The sequence below is a fragment of the Panthera pardus genome, unplaced genomic scaffold (genome assembly GCF_024362965.1).
Source record: "Panthera pardus isolate Hobbes unplaced genomic scaffold, ASM2436296v1 HiC_scaffold_7, whole genome shotgun sequence".
In the NCBI taxonomy this organism is placed as follows: domain Eukaryota; kingdom Metazoa; phylum Chordata; class Mammalia; order Carnivora; family Felidae; genus Panthera; species Panthera pardus.
In genome coordinates, this window is record NW_026527002.1 from 11,633,468 (window position 1) to 11,648,642 (window position 15,175).

The 15,175-nt window shown below is 42.5% G+C and overlaps 1 protein-coding gene across 1 annotated transcript in view; it reads left to right on the forward strand.

Moving 5' to 3' along the window:
- The first annotated feature begins 1,155 nt into the window (after positions 1-1,155).
- Positions 1,156-15,175, forward strand: part of RAB2A (RAB2A, member RAS oncogene family) — an 85,316-nt gene continuing 71,296 nt past the window's right edge. The window contains exon 1 of the mRNA XM_019421268.2: positions 1,156-1,432. Within this exon, the coding sequence (XP_019276813.1) occupies positions 1,387-1,432 (46 nt within the window). The 5' untranslated portion in view covers positions 1,156-1,386. The remainder of the gene's footprint in view (positions 1,433-15,175) is intronic.

Here is a 15,175-nt window from a genome sequence, read left to right on the forward strand (position 1 = left end):
AAAAAAGCTCCTTCGCTTTTTCCTTTAAATGTATTTTTTCGGGGTGGCAGGGCGGCTCAGACAGCTAAGTGTCCCACTCTTGATTTCAGCTCAGGTCATGATCTCAAGCCCAGCATCTGGCTCTGCGCTGACAAGTGTGGAATCCGCTGGGGATTCTCTCTCTGTCCCTCTCCCATTCGTGCACGCTCTCTCTCAAAATACACTTCTTAAAAAACCTATTTTTTCAATAGGTAATTCAGAACACTGCAAGAAAGTTCACACTGCACATGAAAAATGCAGAGAAAAGTAACTCTTTCCTCCATTCCCATCCGTCCTCCCCTTGGAACCAGTTGTGTTTCCTCCCGGTGTGACTACCCACATACGGGTATTTCAGTGTTTTCTTGCCTTTTTATTTTCTTTCACACAATGGTAGAAATATACGCGTCATCTATAAAACAATAAAATACAATTTATAAATATACGGACATATTTAGCATATAATCGTTACACTGACTATCTTCTATATAAATACTACGCAGAATATAAACATACATGTATACACCGATTTCTGTGCCGTGTTTTTGCTTGTCAGGCTTTGTTCTAAGAGCTGTAATATTCCACCATAGGGGCATACCATAATTTTCTTCACATTCTCTAATTTACAAAAAATTCCACTTTCACCGTCAGGCCCCCGACCCCCAGACGGAAATACCGTCGCCCTTGCACCCACCCCGGCGGCTCCCGCGTTCTCAAAACACCTTTCCACAGGCCCAAAGCCGGGCCCGGCACGGAACGCGACCTCCGCCTTCCCACAACGTGCCCCGCGCCCCCACCGCAGGGCGGAAGGACGCGGCGCCCATGCGCGTCGCGGCGACGGAACCGAACCTTCCACTTCCCTCCCCTCCCCCTGGGTCTCCCGGCCGCCGGGGTCGCCCGCTCAAACGTGCCTGAACGACCGGCGCCCGGCCTCCCCCGGCTCGGGGCGGAACGGGAGGACGGGCGCGGCCGGCTCGGCGCTGGGCGGGGCTCCGGCGGGGCGGGGCGGGGCTCTGGCTGGGCGGGGCTCCGGCCGGCGGGGCGCGCCCGGCGTGCGGGGCTCCTCCTCTTTCCTCCGGCGGCGCCGGCGGCCGCAGCACTTCCGGGTCGACGCGGAGGCGGGGCGGAGGCGCCGCGGCGGCTGTTATTGTTCGAGGGAGCTCGGTCGGGTGCTGTCTCAATCGGCTCTGCGAGTGTCAGTTTGTCCGGCTTCCTCTCGGCCCCTCACTCCCGGCGGCTGACGGTGACGGCTGCGGCGGGCGGGGCCTGGCGTTTCGAGGCCGAGCGGCGCCGGGGTGAGGGGCGCGGAGGAGGAGGAGGAGCAGTAGCAGGAGGAGGAGCCGTGTGCCCTGGCACCGAGCGGCCGCGGCCATGGCGTACGCCTATCTCTTCAAGTACATCATCATCGGCGACACAGGTGAGGGCCTGGGGCGCGGCCGGGCGGGTGTCGGCGGCCTCCGGGCCCGGGCTCAGGGGTAAACGGCGTCTGGCAGCGGCGCGGGCGCCAACGCCGCCCGGCGCCTCCCTCCCGGCCGCGCCGCTCCATTTCCGCAGTGCTGGAGCTGGTGACGTGGGCACTGCGAGCGGCCGCGGCCTGGCCAGGCCCGGGCCGCGGCCCCCGCCCCGGGCTGCCCTGCAGCCGGGGGCCTCGGCAGCCGTTTGCGACTCAAGATCTGGGAACGGTCCAGCCGAGGGCCGCCAGGGCCTGACTTAGATGATTGCACTCTTTGGCCGCCCCTCACCTTGGGCCTCTTCGCCGCCCTCGGGAGAGAAAAAGGGAGGCAGAGGAGGTGATGGGAGGAGGGTCTTGGGTTTCCTGATCGGTCCCACCTTCTTCAGCCTACATACATCTGTCAGGGGCTGGGCAAACTGCTCGTGCTGTGGGACAGCCAGCTGAGAAAGAGAGAACAGAACATTTTTTTTAAATTTGGTTTTTTTTTAACACTCTCAAATCCCAAGTCAGAGTAAGTCACGTTCCATTACCTGGGCGGCTGGGGAATCCCTTTCGAGGTCATTAAAGCGTGAAAGTTCTGTCGACTTTTGCCACGTGTAAACTGGGGTTATCTGATAGTGATGCAAGGCCGTTCAGTGCTCTGGGTGTGTGCTTGCGTGCGTGTGCCTGTGTGTGTCAGGGACACTGATTTCTTGGGTATATCAGGGGCAGGGTCACGACTGCCAATTTTCAGATGACCTGATGTACATTTGAAGCAGAAAGAAATTCAGCTATTTTCACTTGAAATAACCTCCGAGTATATTTCACAGACAAACTCGTAACATATTTTTTAATACTTGTGATTTTGGCGTTACTTTGAATCTAATAATAAAACCAAGGCTTGTTCAGGTGTTATAACTATTTATATACCAGAGTCTGATTTCAGTGAGGACTCTTGCACAACTTTGGGCCCTTTGCACAACTTTGGAAATGTAAGCAGCAGTTTGTGGTTGCACTAGTGATGTAGCAAATTCACTTAGACAAGAAGCATGTTGATTGTGGCCTAAAAGAAAAAACTTGCTGCTATAAATACTCCTTTTTAGCAAGATCTTTTGATATGTGTCTTTATGGAGTCTGGATGGTTTTCTGTGTAAAGTCCTGGGTAGAGCAGTGTTTTGCAAATGCTCAGTAGCGAGTTTACATACTTTTAAAAAGCTGTCGCGTATTTTGAAGGAGAAGTAATTGGGTCCAACACCTATTGGAATATTTTTATTTAGGCTGTAAACCCAAGTTGGAGAGGAAGTAACTATATGAATGCGAAAAGTAGAAAGAAGAGTGATTATGGACATTTAGCATGTTAGCAAATTAGCCTTTGCAGGTTGCCTTCCTTCAGCTTGTTTATTGAGCATCTACTGTGCGTGGGGTGTTGTGCCGGGAGTCGTGGAGCTGCGCAGATTAGCAAGCTGGTGCTCTGTGCTCTTGGAATTGCCCTCATTCAAAAACAACCGCAGGCGGTTTAAAGGGAAGACATTCCTTTCTTGACTTTGGCTATCGTCCTCACCGACTTCAGGCCCCGAATACTTGACTCTGGACTATGCAGCAGTACTTTCTCCCCACTCCAGTCTCCGCAGTTTACTGTCAGGTTAATATTCCTGAAACCTGGCTGTTAGGGGAGACTGTTGTCTGCTCACATTCTTTAGTTGACCTTCCAGGAACTCCACATTTTAGCCTCCCTTTACTTTGCTAGCCTTCTTTCCCACTATTCTTACCTTCTGCCAGTGAGGCCCGGCGGATGATTTCTGTGCTCTTTCCTGGTTCCTACTGCTCCCTCTGCTTGGAGTGCCTTCTCTGTGGAAATTCTATCAGTCCTTCAAAGTCTAACCCAGGTCTCCCATAATGCTTTCACATATATTAAGCTCTTTTGATGTCTCAGGTTTTTTCTGGTATCCTGGCTGGCAATGACTTCTGCTCCTTATCTGGATGTGTCACACTTCATATTTTTCTGATATTAATGCCAGACTGTTTCATAGATGCTTCTGTAGTCATCTGTATTTGATTATGTACTTCTAGAGGGCAGAGAAGATGTTTAAGTATAGCTTTGCATTTCAGGAAGAGCCTAGTGGAAGGAAGGCCCTGTACATTTCGTTAAATTAGGGAAAGAATAGCCAGACAGGCCGCTAGGTTCATGTTAATACACATTAGTAACTTGACTGCAGGGTGTTTTTTTTTTTTTGCCCGACTTTGCCCCCTTTTTAATTGACTTTGGCCGAAATCCTTTACTATGTTTCCTTAATTCAAACTATATGCATAGTTATAAAATACATTTAATGTGGCCCTTCCCACAAAAAAGATGATGTTAAATCAGTAGTGTGATATTTATCCTGATTTTTATATAAGTTGTAGTCTGAAAAATACATATCTTAGAATGAAGGAAATCGCTACTTTTCCTGTTTTTCACTTTCCCTAGTTTGTGATAAATGGTCATTTTTAGCCTTTCCTTCTCTCGGTAATGAGATAAAATGAGGACGAATGTGAAAGTACCATGCACATTTTGTCTTTCAGAAGTCCCTTTTCATAGAAGAGATTTTCTTAAAACTTTTTACGTCATGATGATACTGTTGAAATTGTTTTCTTACTCTGTGGCCAAACGCAGTTAAAATAGAGCTTTAAAATTTTTCATTGGCAGTGTCTTCTTGTTCCTGAAAAGTCATTTAGGAAAATGTGTCATTTAAATCTAGGTATAAGGTGGAAATTGGGTTTTAACAAGCCTGGCCTGATAGCATAATCAGATAATTACCAAATGTGGAAAAAGAAAAAAATTATAATAAAGCTTTGATTGTTGCTCCTAAAATGCTGGCAGCTGCCTACCTTTTTAACCTCATCACTAACCCACCTCTTCCGTGCCACTCAACTAGGCACACAAAGCACAAACCCAGTTGTGTTCTATCTCAAATACCTCCCCGTACCCCCAAAAAGATGAAAAGAAAGGTCACAGCTTTTCCACCTGACCCCTTCTTACTCATCCGTTCTTCTAAGATTGTTAACAAACCCCATTGCTCCCTGTTGCGTCATACTCTTCCCCTGCACTCTTCCTTCATCGTTTGTTCCCCCTGCTCCCCACTCCCATGTGCTTTTTTTGTTTTTCCTTAAAATCTTTTTAAGGACAGGTGCTATATAAGAAAGTAAATAAGAGCAGCCTGGTTGCACATTATCAATGTCATCTGAATGTATTTTTTAAATTGAGATACAATTGACCTACAACATTGTATTAGTTTTAGGTGTAGAACATAATGATTTTGCTTATGTGTATATCGCACAGTGATCACCGCAGTAGGTATTATGAGAGAGAGAGAGTGTGCATGAGCCGGAGAGGGACAGAGGTAAAGAGAGAGAGAATCTTAAGCAGGCTCCACACCCAGCGTGGAGCCCGACGCGGGGCTCAATCTCACAACCGTGAGGTCATGACCTGAGCCGCAGTCAAGAGTTGGATGCTTAACCGACGCCCGGCACCCTCACAGTTTAATAGCTTTAAGGAACAGTAATAAATTATACACCCATGCTAAAGAAATACAGATCGTCATCACCCACTGTTTCTATTCCCAGGCTTTCATTACCTTCCTTGCCTTTCTTCATAGTTGTGTAGCTTGTGGATCTCTGTATTGTTTAGTTTTGCCTGTTTTTAGCTGTGTTAGTTTTATTAAATGAGAAAGCTGAAACATGTCTGAAACATACCTTTCAACATCATCGAGAAATTAGACAGTGTATTCTGGTCTACTTAAATTGTTGTTTTATACATGTTATTTGTGGTCTTTCAAGATTTTTGACGAGCCCTTTCCTTTTCTCTCCTAATTGGTTTGTTTGCTGCTTGCTTCCCCTAACTTTTATGTTGCTCCTGAGACTTTTTATTGAACCATAAAGGCCATAGTCCTGGTGTCCTCGCCTGGTGAACCTGTCACCGCCTCATCTCAAATAATGCCCCTCTCTTCTTCCTCAGTGCTCTTGTCCCCTTCGTTCTGATTCTGTTCCTGCCCCTGGCTCCAACATGAAATTAATTTTCTCCTTTATCTGCCCCACGGCTCCCTCTCCCTCGTTTCATCTTGCCGGTTCGCTGCCTCTTGCAGTAGCCAGTAATTTTGCTGGTTTTTTGAGCAGATCCTTACTTTGCCAGCTCAGCTGTTTTTCTCACTCTGGCCCAGCTGTGCTTGCTCCATTTCGTTATTCTCTGCTCATCCTGGTCCGTGAGGCTGTGTCCTTTGCTACAAAAGATGCAGCCACAGACTGACCTCTCTTGTCCCCCTTTCTAACTTTCTCCATGAAACTTTCCCATTTGATTTCATCAGCTTTGTTTATTTGCACGTTTTACAATACATGCCAGCTACTCTTCACTTGGAAATAAAAGACACCTGACAGAAAGATGCTGGATTCCCTCTGCTATCATCCACATGTGGTCACTCCCGTTTTAATTCCTGCAGTATTTCTCAACTCAAACAACTTGGGTCTTATCCTTGGACATGCCGTTTTAGAAGATCTGCAGTGAGTCCCAGACATACATACATACATACATTTATTTGTTAGAGAGCACGAGTGGGGGGGGCAGAGGGAGAGAGATCAGCGTAGAGCCCAACGTGTGGCTCGATTCCACGACCCTGGATCCCACGACCTGACCTGAAATCAAGAGTTGGATGGACATGCAACCGACTGAGCCACCCAGGTGCCCCTGGATATCTACATGTTTTTTTATTTATTTATTTTCATTTTATTTTTTATTTTTTTTAATTTACATCCAAATTAGTTAGCATATAGTGCAACAATGATTTCAGGAATTAGATTCCTTAGTGCCCCATACCCATTTATCCCATCCTCCCTCCCACAACCCCTCCCTTAAACCTCTGTTTGGTCTCCATATTTATGAGTCTCTTCTGTTTTGTCCCCCTCCCTGTTTTTATATTATTTTTGTTTCCCTTCCCTTATGTTAATCTGTTTTGTCTCTTAAAGTCCTCATAGGAGTGAAGTCATATTTGTCTTTCTCTAATTTCACTTAGCATAATACCCTCCAGTTCCATCCACGTAGTTGCAAATGGCAAGATTTCATTTTTGATTGCCAAGTAATACTCCATTGTGTGTGTGTGTGTGTGTGTGTGTGTGTGTGTGTATACACACCACATCTTCTTTATCCATTCATCCATCGATGGGCATCTGGGCTGTTTCCTTACTTTGGCTATTGTTGATAGTGCTGCTATAAACATGGGGGTGCATGTGTCCCTTCGAAACAGCACACTTGGATCCCTTGGATAAATACATAGTAGTGCAGTTGCTGGGTCGTAGGGTAGTTCTAGTTTTAGTTTTTTGAGGAACCTCCATACTGTTTTCCAGAGTGGCTGCACCAGCTGGCATTCGCAGACATCTATACGTCTATATTTTTTAAAAGGGCTATTTTTTAGTGGTAGTACTGTGACATTTCTCTGCAAGTCTGTCATGAGCCTTTTGTGTCTGTTTTTGTAGAATTTATTCTCTTTTTTTATTATCAGATTTTTTGCTTTCTGGAATTTTAAGTTAATCCCTAAGGTATATCCAGGCTGAATTTATATGGAATTCTTCACCGCACTATGAAGTAGATTCTCATGAGCAATTCTTCACACTCTTTATAGTTTGTATATGATATCAAAAGCTTTTCATTTTCTATTCTGTCAGGAATACAGGAGGTTACCATTTTGTAAATGAAAAAAACTGAGCTGCATCGTTTGGGGCAAGTTATTTATGTATTTCTTCCCATGCCTCCACCTCTTAGAAGTTTTTAGTCTTCGTAATTGCGGTGTAGCTCTTTAAGTTCCTCCCAGTTTGCTCTCCCAAGCGTTCCTGTTTTCAGGTATAGCTGACAGTTACTGTGTTTCCAGTCAAATCTGAGGAAGTAAGGAAGAAAATGAATATTGATGGATGCATGCTGCAGGCACAAGACAGTGCCTGGCACAGAACGTCATGAATGTGTGCTAGGTAGCCTCTACTGGGTTGGCTACATGCCTTGGACCATTTATTTTGGTTTCAAAAAGGATTTAAGGGCATTTATATTAAAATTTGGGGTGGTTTTATTCAAATGGGAGAGAGAAGGGACATTAGTTTTGTGTTGCTACCATAACAAACCACCACACATTAAAGCAGCTCAGAGAACACAAATTTATCTTCCACTTCTAAAGTTCTGCAGAAGTTCACGTGCGTGTCAGCATAGGTCGGAAGTCTTGACATGTTTCTCGCCAGGTTGACATCAAGGTTTCAGCAGGGCTGGGTTCCCTTCTTGAGGGTCTTGCTCCTTCGGGTTGTTGGTGGAGTATCCTTTCTTGCAGCTGTGGGCCTGAGATCTCCATACTCTTGCTGGCTGTCTGACGGCCGCTCCCAGCTTCTAGAGCCCACCACCTACCCACATTCCTGGGCCCCTCCCCCCACCCCCCTCCTCCGTCTTCAAGCCCAGCAACAGCAGGCCTCCTCCTTCCAGGGTTGCATCTTTCTGACTCTTCCTGGGTCATCCCATCTCTCTGCTCTGACCGAAGCCCGTGAAGGTTCTCTGCCTGTAAAATCTTGTGTGGTTAGATTGGATCCGTCTGGATAATCCAGGATAATCTCATCTCAAAGTCTGTAATTTTAATCACATCTGCAAAGTGCCCTTTGCCACTAGAGTAACATATTCACTCTCAGTTTCTAGGGATTAGGGTGTACATTTCTTTATGTGTGGGGAGTGGCCTTATTCTGCCTACCATAGAGGGCTAAGGAGAAAATTAAATTGAAGTCAAAAGCAACATTAATACTTGACTTTGTATACACCTTTTGAAGTGGGCACGTACTAAGCAGTGCAGAGAGAACCCTTCTCATTTATGTTAATGATAGTATGCATTACTTTTTATAAAAGTAGATATACACATGTTGATTTATTTCTGATAGCGGGTCTTGAAAGGCATTGTTCCTCTGATTCCTCTTTAAAAGACCACAGTGTGATGGGAAGAATGTAAATATACAATCAGTATATTTACACATATGAGACTTTTTCTAACATAACTCATTGAATCTGAGCAGTAATATCCATGATGAACGCTCCATTTTACAGGTGAGGAAAGGGAAACTAATTGTCATATCACACAGCTAGTAACTGACTAAGCTGGAATTTGGAATTTGAACCCAGGTCTTCCTGACTCCAGAGTCTGTGCTCTTTCATATCATGTGTATTTCTTGATTCCCACAAATGACCTCTATCAGACTTCTTTTGTTGGCTTACCAACTTCTGGGTTTATTGAGTTGCTGTGGGAGGACATAGTCCCTCGGTCCCCTTTACTAAACCAGATGCCACCTCCGCTCATACAAAACAGGGAGAAAAGGTAAAACAACCATAAAATCCTATATAAAACAAGAATAAAATCCCGTCTGTGCTCCTTACCAGCTGTATGAGCTTGGGCTACATCCTTAATCTACCTTGGTGTCCTCATCTAGAAAATGGAATGAATAAATAATATATATAATACTGACTTGAATAAGAAATAGTTACTATCTCATCTTTTTATTCTGCTCTCTGAATGTTACCATAATTTCCCCATGTGCATTGAAAAAGTATCACAAACTTGGCAGTGCTGTGTAGCGTTTGAGTAATGCTGGCATAGCAAAAACAATTGTTTTGTCTTCCGTGTGCCCTAATATGTTGGTCTTTTTCTCCCCCAGATCCCGGCTTAGCTTGCTAGTTCGTGGCCAGCTGATAACTTCGAGGAGTTGACTTGAATTGTTTCTTTCCTAACTTGTGTTGGTGTTTTCTTGCGCTTAGTATATTTGTTTGCATGTGTACAGACATTTTCTTACGGAAAGTTCCTTACTTTGTCAGCATTGTTTTAACAAGATCCAAAATTGTTTATCCAGATCTATTTTATTCCAGATACCTGTGTTTTTAGCAGCTTTGCTTAGTCTAGTCTACATGACCATTCAAGTCCAGTAATGACTTAGAAAGACTCTATAGAGTTTTGTTCTGGGAGGACCTGTTTGATTATAAGGAACAGAGACCTTCTCCAACTAGCTCCAGAAAAGAAGTTTTGATAATAATTTAAGGAGTGCCCATAGGAATCTAAGAAAAACTGTAAACAAGTCTTAGAGAACAGGTCACTCAGAAATGTTTTCCTCTCATGGCTTCTCTTTCAATCCTTGAGATAATTAGGGATGTGTGTTTTTTGGTTTTTGGCTTTTTAAAAATAGATTATTATTTTTTTTAAGTTTATTTATTTTGAGAGGGAGAGTGAGTGTACATGAGCAGGGGAGGGGCAGAGAGAGAATCCCAAGCAGGCTCCGTCCATGCTGTCGGCGCAGAGCCCAACTGGATCCGATCTTATGATTTGTAGGACCGTGACCTGAGCTGAAATCAAGAGTCAGACGCTTAGCCGACTGAGCCACCCAGGCACCCCGACAATCTTTTTATTATCAATTTCTGACTTTATTTCATATAGGTAACAGCGTGTAGACTATGTGCGTTGATTTTTCAGTTTTTGAGGCCAATTTTGTAGCCAGGTACTTGGTCAGTGTGTATGCATATTCTGTGTGTGCTTGAAAAGTGTATTGTGTATGTTGTGGGTTCAGGGTTCCATACGTGTTCATTAGATCAGACTTGCTGTTTGTATATTCTTAATAGTTTCTTGAGTCTTGAGGTAGATGTTAACATCTAGTATGAGAATGGATTTTTTTTTTTTTTTAATGTTCTGTTAGATTGATTCCCTCCCCCCCCCCCCCCCCAGCAAATTTCACCGCTAATTTGTAAGGTGTATATGGCTCAGGTCTTTACATCTCGCTGAAGAGTTAGTTATTCTTGGTCATTAAGTTACCCTCTACTTTTTTACGTGCTGTGGGGTGTTTGTTTTGTTTTGTTTTGTTTACATACTGTTTATTTGGTAGTGTAATTTTCGGTACGCAAGTGTTTGATATTTTGAATATTTTTTCATTCATATTTGCCTAGTATGTACTTTTTCATCATTTTTCCTTTTTTCTTTGGAATCAGGGTTATTTTGTTGTTATTTTATTTTGTTTAGGAAATAAATATTACAGATACAGTTGAAGCCCCTTGTATATCCTGCACCTCCCTTTGTACCTAGATATAACCACTCTCTTGAATTTAGTGTGTATGATTTCTAAAAAGGTTTCCAAATGATTATTACATATGTGTATATGCATTTGTAAACAGTGCACAATAGTTTATGTATTTTTTCAACTTTATGTTAATGGAATTTTAGTGTACTTGCTCTCAAATGTTTTTGTTCAGCATTATTTTGAGACTTGTCTGTATTAACGTATTTTGCTCTGTTTTGTTAGTATTAATTGTTAGATTAGTTTAATTTTAATTATATTCTATTGATTTAATTTTAAATATATTCTGTTGTTTGACTATACCACAATTTTCTCATTCTTTTCCCTTAAGGAAATTTTAGGCCGGCTTGTTTGTGGTGTTATAAAAGACAGTACACTGTGTGGATTATTTTTGTGCCTGCCTCCTTGAACACATATGCTGACGTTCTGGAGATTTACCTTATGGTGGAATTGTGGGTGCAAGGCGTGCACATCTTCTGATTTACCTGCAAATCTAAATCATTCTCCAGGATAGTTAACTCTCATTTTTGTTCTTTCAGCCCTACTAAGTTGTCTTTTTTTTTAAGGCCTGTGTTTTTTATAAAACCCATTGCTATATTATTTTAAAAAATTCTGAGAAGCTTTTACTAGGAGAATTTAATCATTGATGGAATTTGAATTAATTTATACTATGAGGCCTCACCGTTGTTCAGTCACATGGGCAGGGATCAAGGCGTAGATCACAGGCATGCCCATTTGCCACGGGCTTTTGGATAAGGCCGGCACTGTGTCCTGCCATGTCCCAGGGTGTCCCACATAGGAAGCAATACTGTGGTCACATTTTCCAAGCATGTATAGTGTCACCTATTCCTTATACGACAACGTAGAAAGAGTCTAATGGAAAGAGCATACCTACCACTAACTCCTATTTGTGCAAATGAACAATTAATTAAAATTCCTGAGTTTCCTGTTTGTAAAATGAGAATAGTACCTGCCGAGCGCACCCTATAGGCTTGTTCACCAATGCTGTAGGTTTTGGTTTTTGTTTTTTTCAAACTTTATAGCTGTCTTTGAAATTCACGTGGCAGTAGTTTGTTTCCTTTCATTTATTTAGTTTATATGTCAGTGTAAGTGGCGGATTCGCGCTTGTTCTGCTGCCCCCAGGCCCCCCAGTGTTATTAATGTTGATGAATAGCTCCTCCTTCAGCATTCGTCGACCTTTAGCAATAATTACTATGCATCTAGGAGGCCAGTACAGTTGACCCTTGAGTGACATAAAGATTAGGGGCACCCCCCAACCCCCACTGTCAAATCCACAGGTAACTTTTGATTCCCCAGAAACTTAACTACAAATAGCGTACTGTTGACCAGAAGCCTCACCAATAATGTAAACAGCCAGTTAACACGTTTTTGTATGTTACATGTATTATACACTATATTCTTATGATAAAGGAAGCTAAAGTAAAAATGTTAGTAAGAAAACTATAAAGAGAATACATTTACAGTGCTATACTGTATTTATTGAAAAACATCCACGTATGAGTGGACTCGCACAATTCAAACCCATGTTCAAGAGTTAATTGTACTGTTATTCTAAGTCCTCTCTGGTTATTTTAGCTTAGGCAGCACTCTTGAAAACTTTCCAAGAGCCTAGTATTTGTAATTACGATATCTTGAGTAGTGCGGGGGCTCCTCTGCTTACTTGTTACCTTGGTGAAGTTCAGACCTCTTCCACTTCAGTTTTCTCATCTAGAAAAAGACAGTAGGGATGCCTGGCTAATATCTATCCCACAGGATTTTTGTGTTTGAAGTAAGAAATGTCTGCAGGTATCTTGTAAGCTGCAAAGTACTTTATTAATAGTAATCCTTACAAATAATTTTTCTTCTTCCTTTTTTTTTTTTAAGTTTTATTTATTTAAGTAATCTCTACACCCCAACCCCGAGATCAAGGGTCGTGCACTCCTCCAAATGAGCCAGCCAGGCACCCCTAGAGGTAATTTTTCGAATCTGTTGAGCGTCGTAAAATTAAATTAGTGGAGGAGGTCTTGGCTATAGAAAAAGCTATTCGTTGTGGTTATTTCAAACTGTAATTACTTGAGTTGAGGGAAACAGGATCACATGTTAATCTGCAAAATGGCAGTTCTTTGATCCTGAAATTTTCTTTGGATTCCATAAAGGAAAGTCCTTTCCCGTGTCCGGTAGCCTCACAGGCCACTTGAGATTGAAACAATATCAGGTAGGAGGTGCTCTTTTTCACCTCGGTTCAGGAAAGAGATATTAAGGTCTATGGTTATCTTCCACCCCAATTTCTTTTACACTCACTCTTGGTACCTGAGATACCTCTTGAATGGGTTATCTTGATTTTGAACCCCTTCGGGCAGTTTTTTTTAGATCTTCAGAAGTCTTCGCTATAAGTGAATCTGTCGATCAAAGAATATCTTTTTATCTTCTTGGGCAAAGTATCATTAGTTCAGTTTTAACCATTTCGAAGGTCAAAGGAAAAGTACACATTTCCAAAATCACTTATGCGCAAAGCTTTACGTAACTTGATATAAAAATTAATAAGTAGGGAAATGAGTTATTATAAGTTAAAGCAATAATAACTGTATACATGGTGAATTGATTCACCTGTTCTTTAAGTAAAGGTATTTGTTATGCTTGTTCAATATAACCTTTGGTATAAGGTGAAGAAATTCTACCGGTTCCACAGCTATGTGGGTTTTTAACTGGTTGAATAACTGTATCCATAAAGGGCTGCCCTTGCAGGGAGCACGCTGCCGCATTCAGTCCTGGCTTTTGTTTTTACATTTCACATTAGTAACAACTTGGATAAGATCCAATTTGGTTGAAAGAGCTAATGTGTGGATTATACCAGACAGAATCCAAAATGACCTTGACAGGCCAAATGATTGGCTAAATTTAGCAAAACGGAAATTAATGAAGGTAAAGCCTTATATTTATTTTAAAAACAACCATGCAAATACAAGATGGAAGTCAGCTGGTAAATAGCACATGTCTAAACACTTCATGTTTTATATGACTTGGTTCAGTATGACTCAGGTGAGTAATAAAGCCAACAAAGGAATAAATGTGATGCTAGGTATAATATACAGACAAGGCAGGTAATAATTCTGTCAGAACTCAACTACAATTCAGTTATGGAAACTTGTTTCAGGGGGATGTCTACACACTGAAGTGTATGCTCGGGAGGCTAATCAGGGTAGTATGATGGCTGTATCAACCATGACGTTGTAGGAACAACTGAAATAACAGAAACATTTCTTTTATCCCCCTGCCCACCGAAATAACAGAAACATTTTAACCAAAAAAAAGAGAAGACTTAAAGGAGAATATAATAATGACTTTTAAATACTTGAGTGACTGTCAAATAAGAGCGACTTAAACCTATCCTTTTTGGCTTTTCATGGGCAGAACCAGGACAGTTAGTTTTTTTTGTTTAAGTATTTACTTATTTTGAGAGAAAGAGTGTGCACGTGAGTAGGGGAGAGGCAGGCAGCAAGGGAGAGACAGAGAATCCCAAGCAGGCTCTGCACTGTCAGCGCAGAGCCCAGTGTGGGGCTGGAACTCATGAACTGTGAGATCATGACCTGAGCCAAAATCAACAGTCGAATGTTTGACTGAGCCACCCATGTGCCCCGAGGACCATTAGTAAAAGAGATAGATTTGGACTCCCTATGAAATGGAAAAGAGTGGGATGCTTGGCTGGCTCAGCTGGAAGGACATGTGACTCTTGATCTCGGGGTCATGAATTCATGCCCCACATTAGGTGTAGGGATTACTAAAACATTTTTTAAAATAAAATAAAACAAAACAAAACAAGAAATGGAAAGAGTTTGTTAAGTCGTGAGTCGGTTTGTTACTGGAGTTGTTCAAACAGAGGTTTGATTAACACGTATTAAGGCTTGGAAGATGGAATTTATGCAGAGTAGAGAATTCGATTTGTTTTTGTTGTTAAAGAAATTTAAGATACTGTTTAGGCAGTTCTTGTGCTGGAATTAGAAGAATGAACAAAACTATTCCACCCTACAGGGGAACCAGTTTGCCATAATAATTACAAGACAGTGGCATAGCAATAGGTACAGAGTACTGACGGAACATGGAGAGGATTCATTCTAACTGGAATGAATGGCTCGTAACAGACTCAGACTTCCAGCAAACATTTATTGAGCACCAGCTGTATGCCGAGTGCTGTGTAATGGCTTTCCATGTACTCACAGTAATCCTAGGTTCCTGTTGACTTTGTTTTACAAATGATATATCAGGTATGATACCAGCAGACATGATCTCATTTATTTCAGTAATCCCCCCCACCTAACAGTCCTGTAGAATCTGTGCCTTTGCCCCTACTTCATATTTGTTTATGTGGAAAACAGAGAATTGAGCTGAGCTCCTCAGGCTTTTACTTTGCCAGGAAGGTTGTACAGAGTGTGGCAGGATAGGGGTTTTGTCGGGATTTTGTGGGGGCTTAAAACTAAAGGAATCTGGGGCCATACTGTGAAGAGCATTGTGTGGCAGACTTTAATAAAGAGCTAGTTTATCCTCTGGATAGCTTCAAAGAACCCTCCTTCCCCATCTCTAAGTGGGATGAGACTTTTTTTTAATGTTTATTTTTGAGAGAATGTGAGTGGG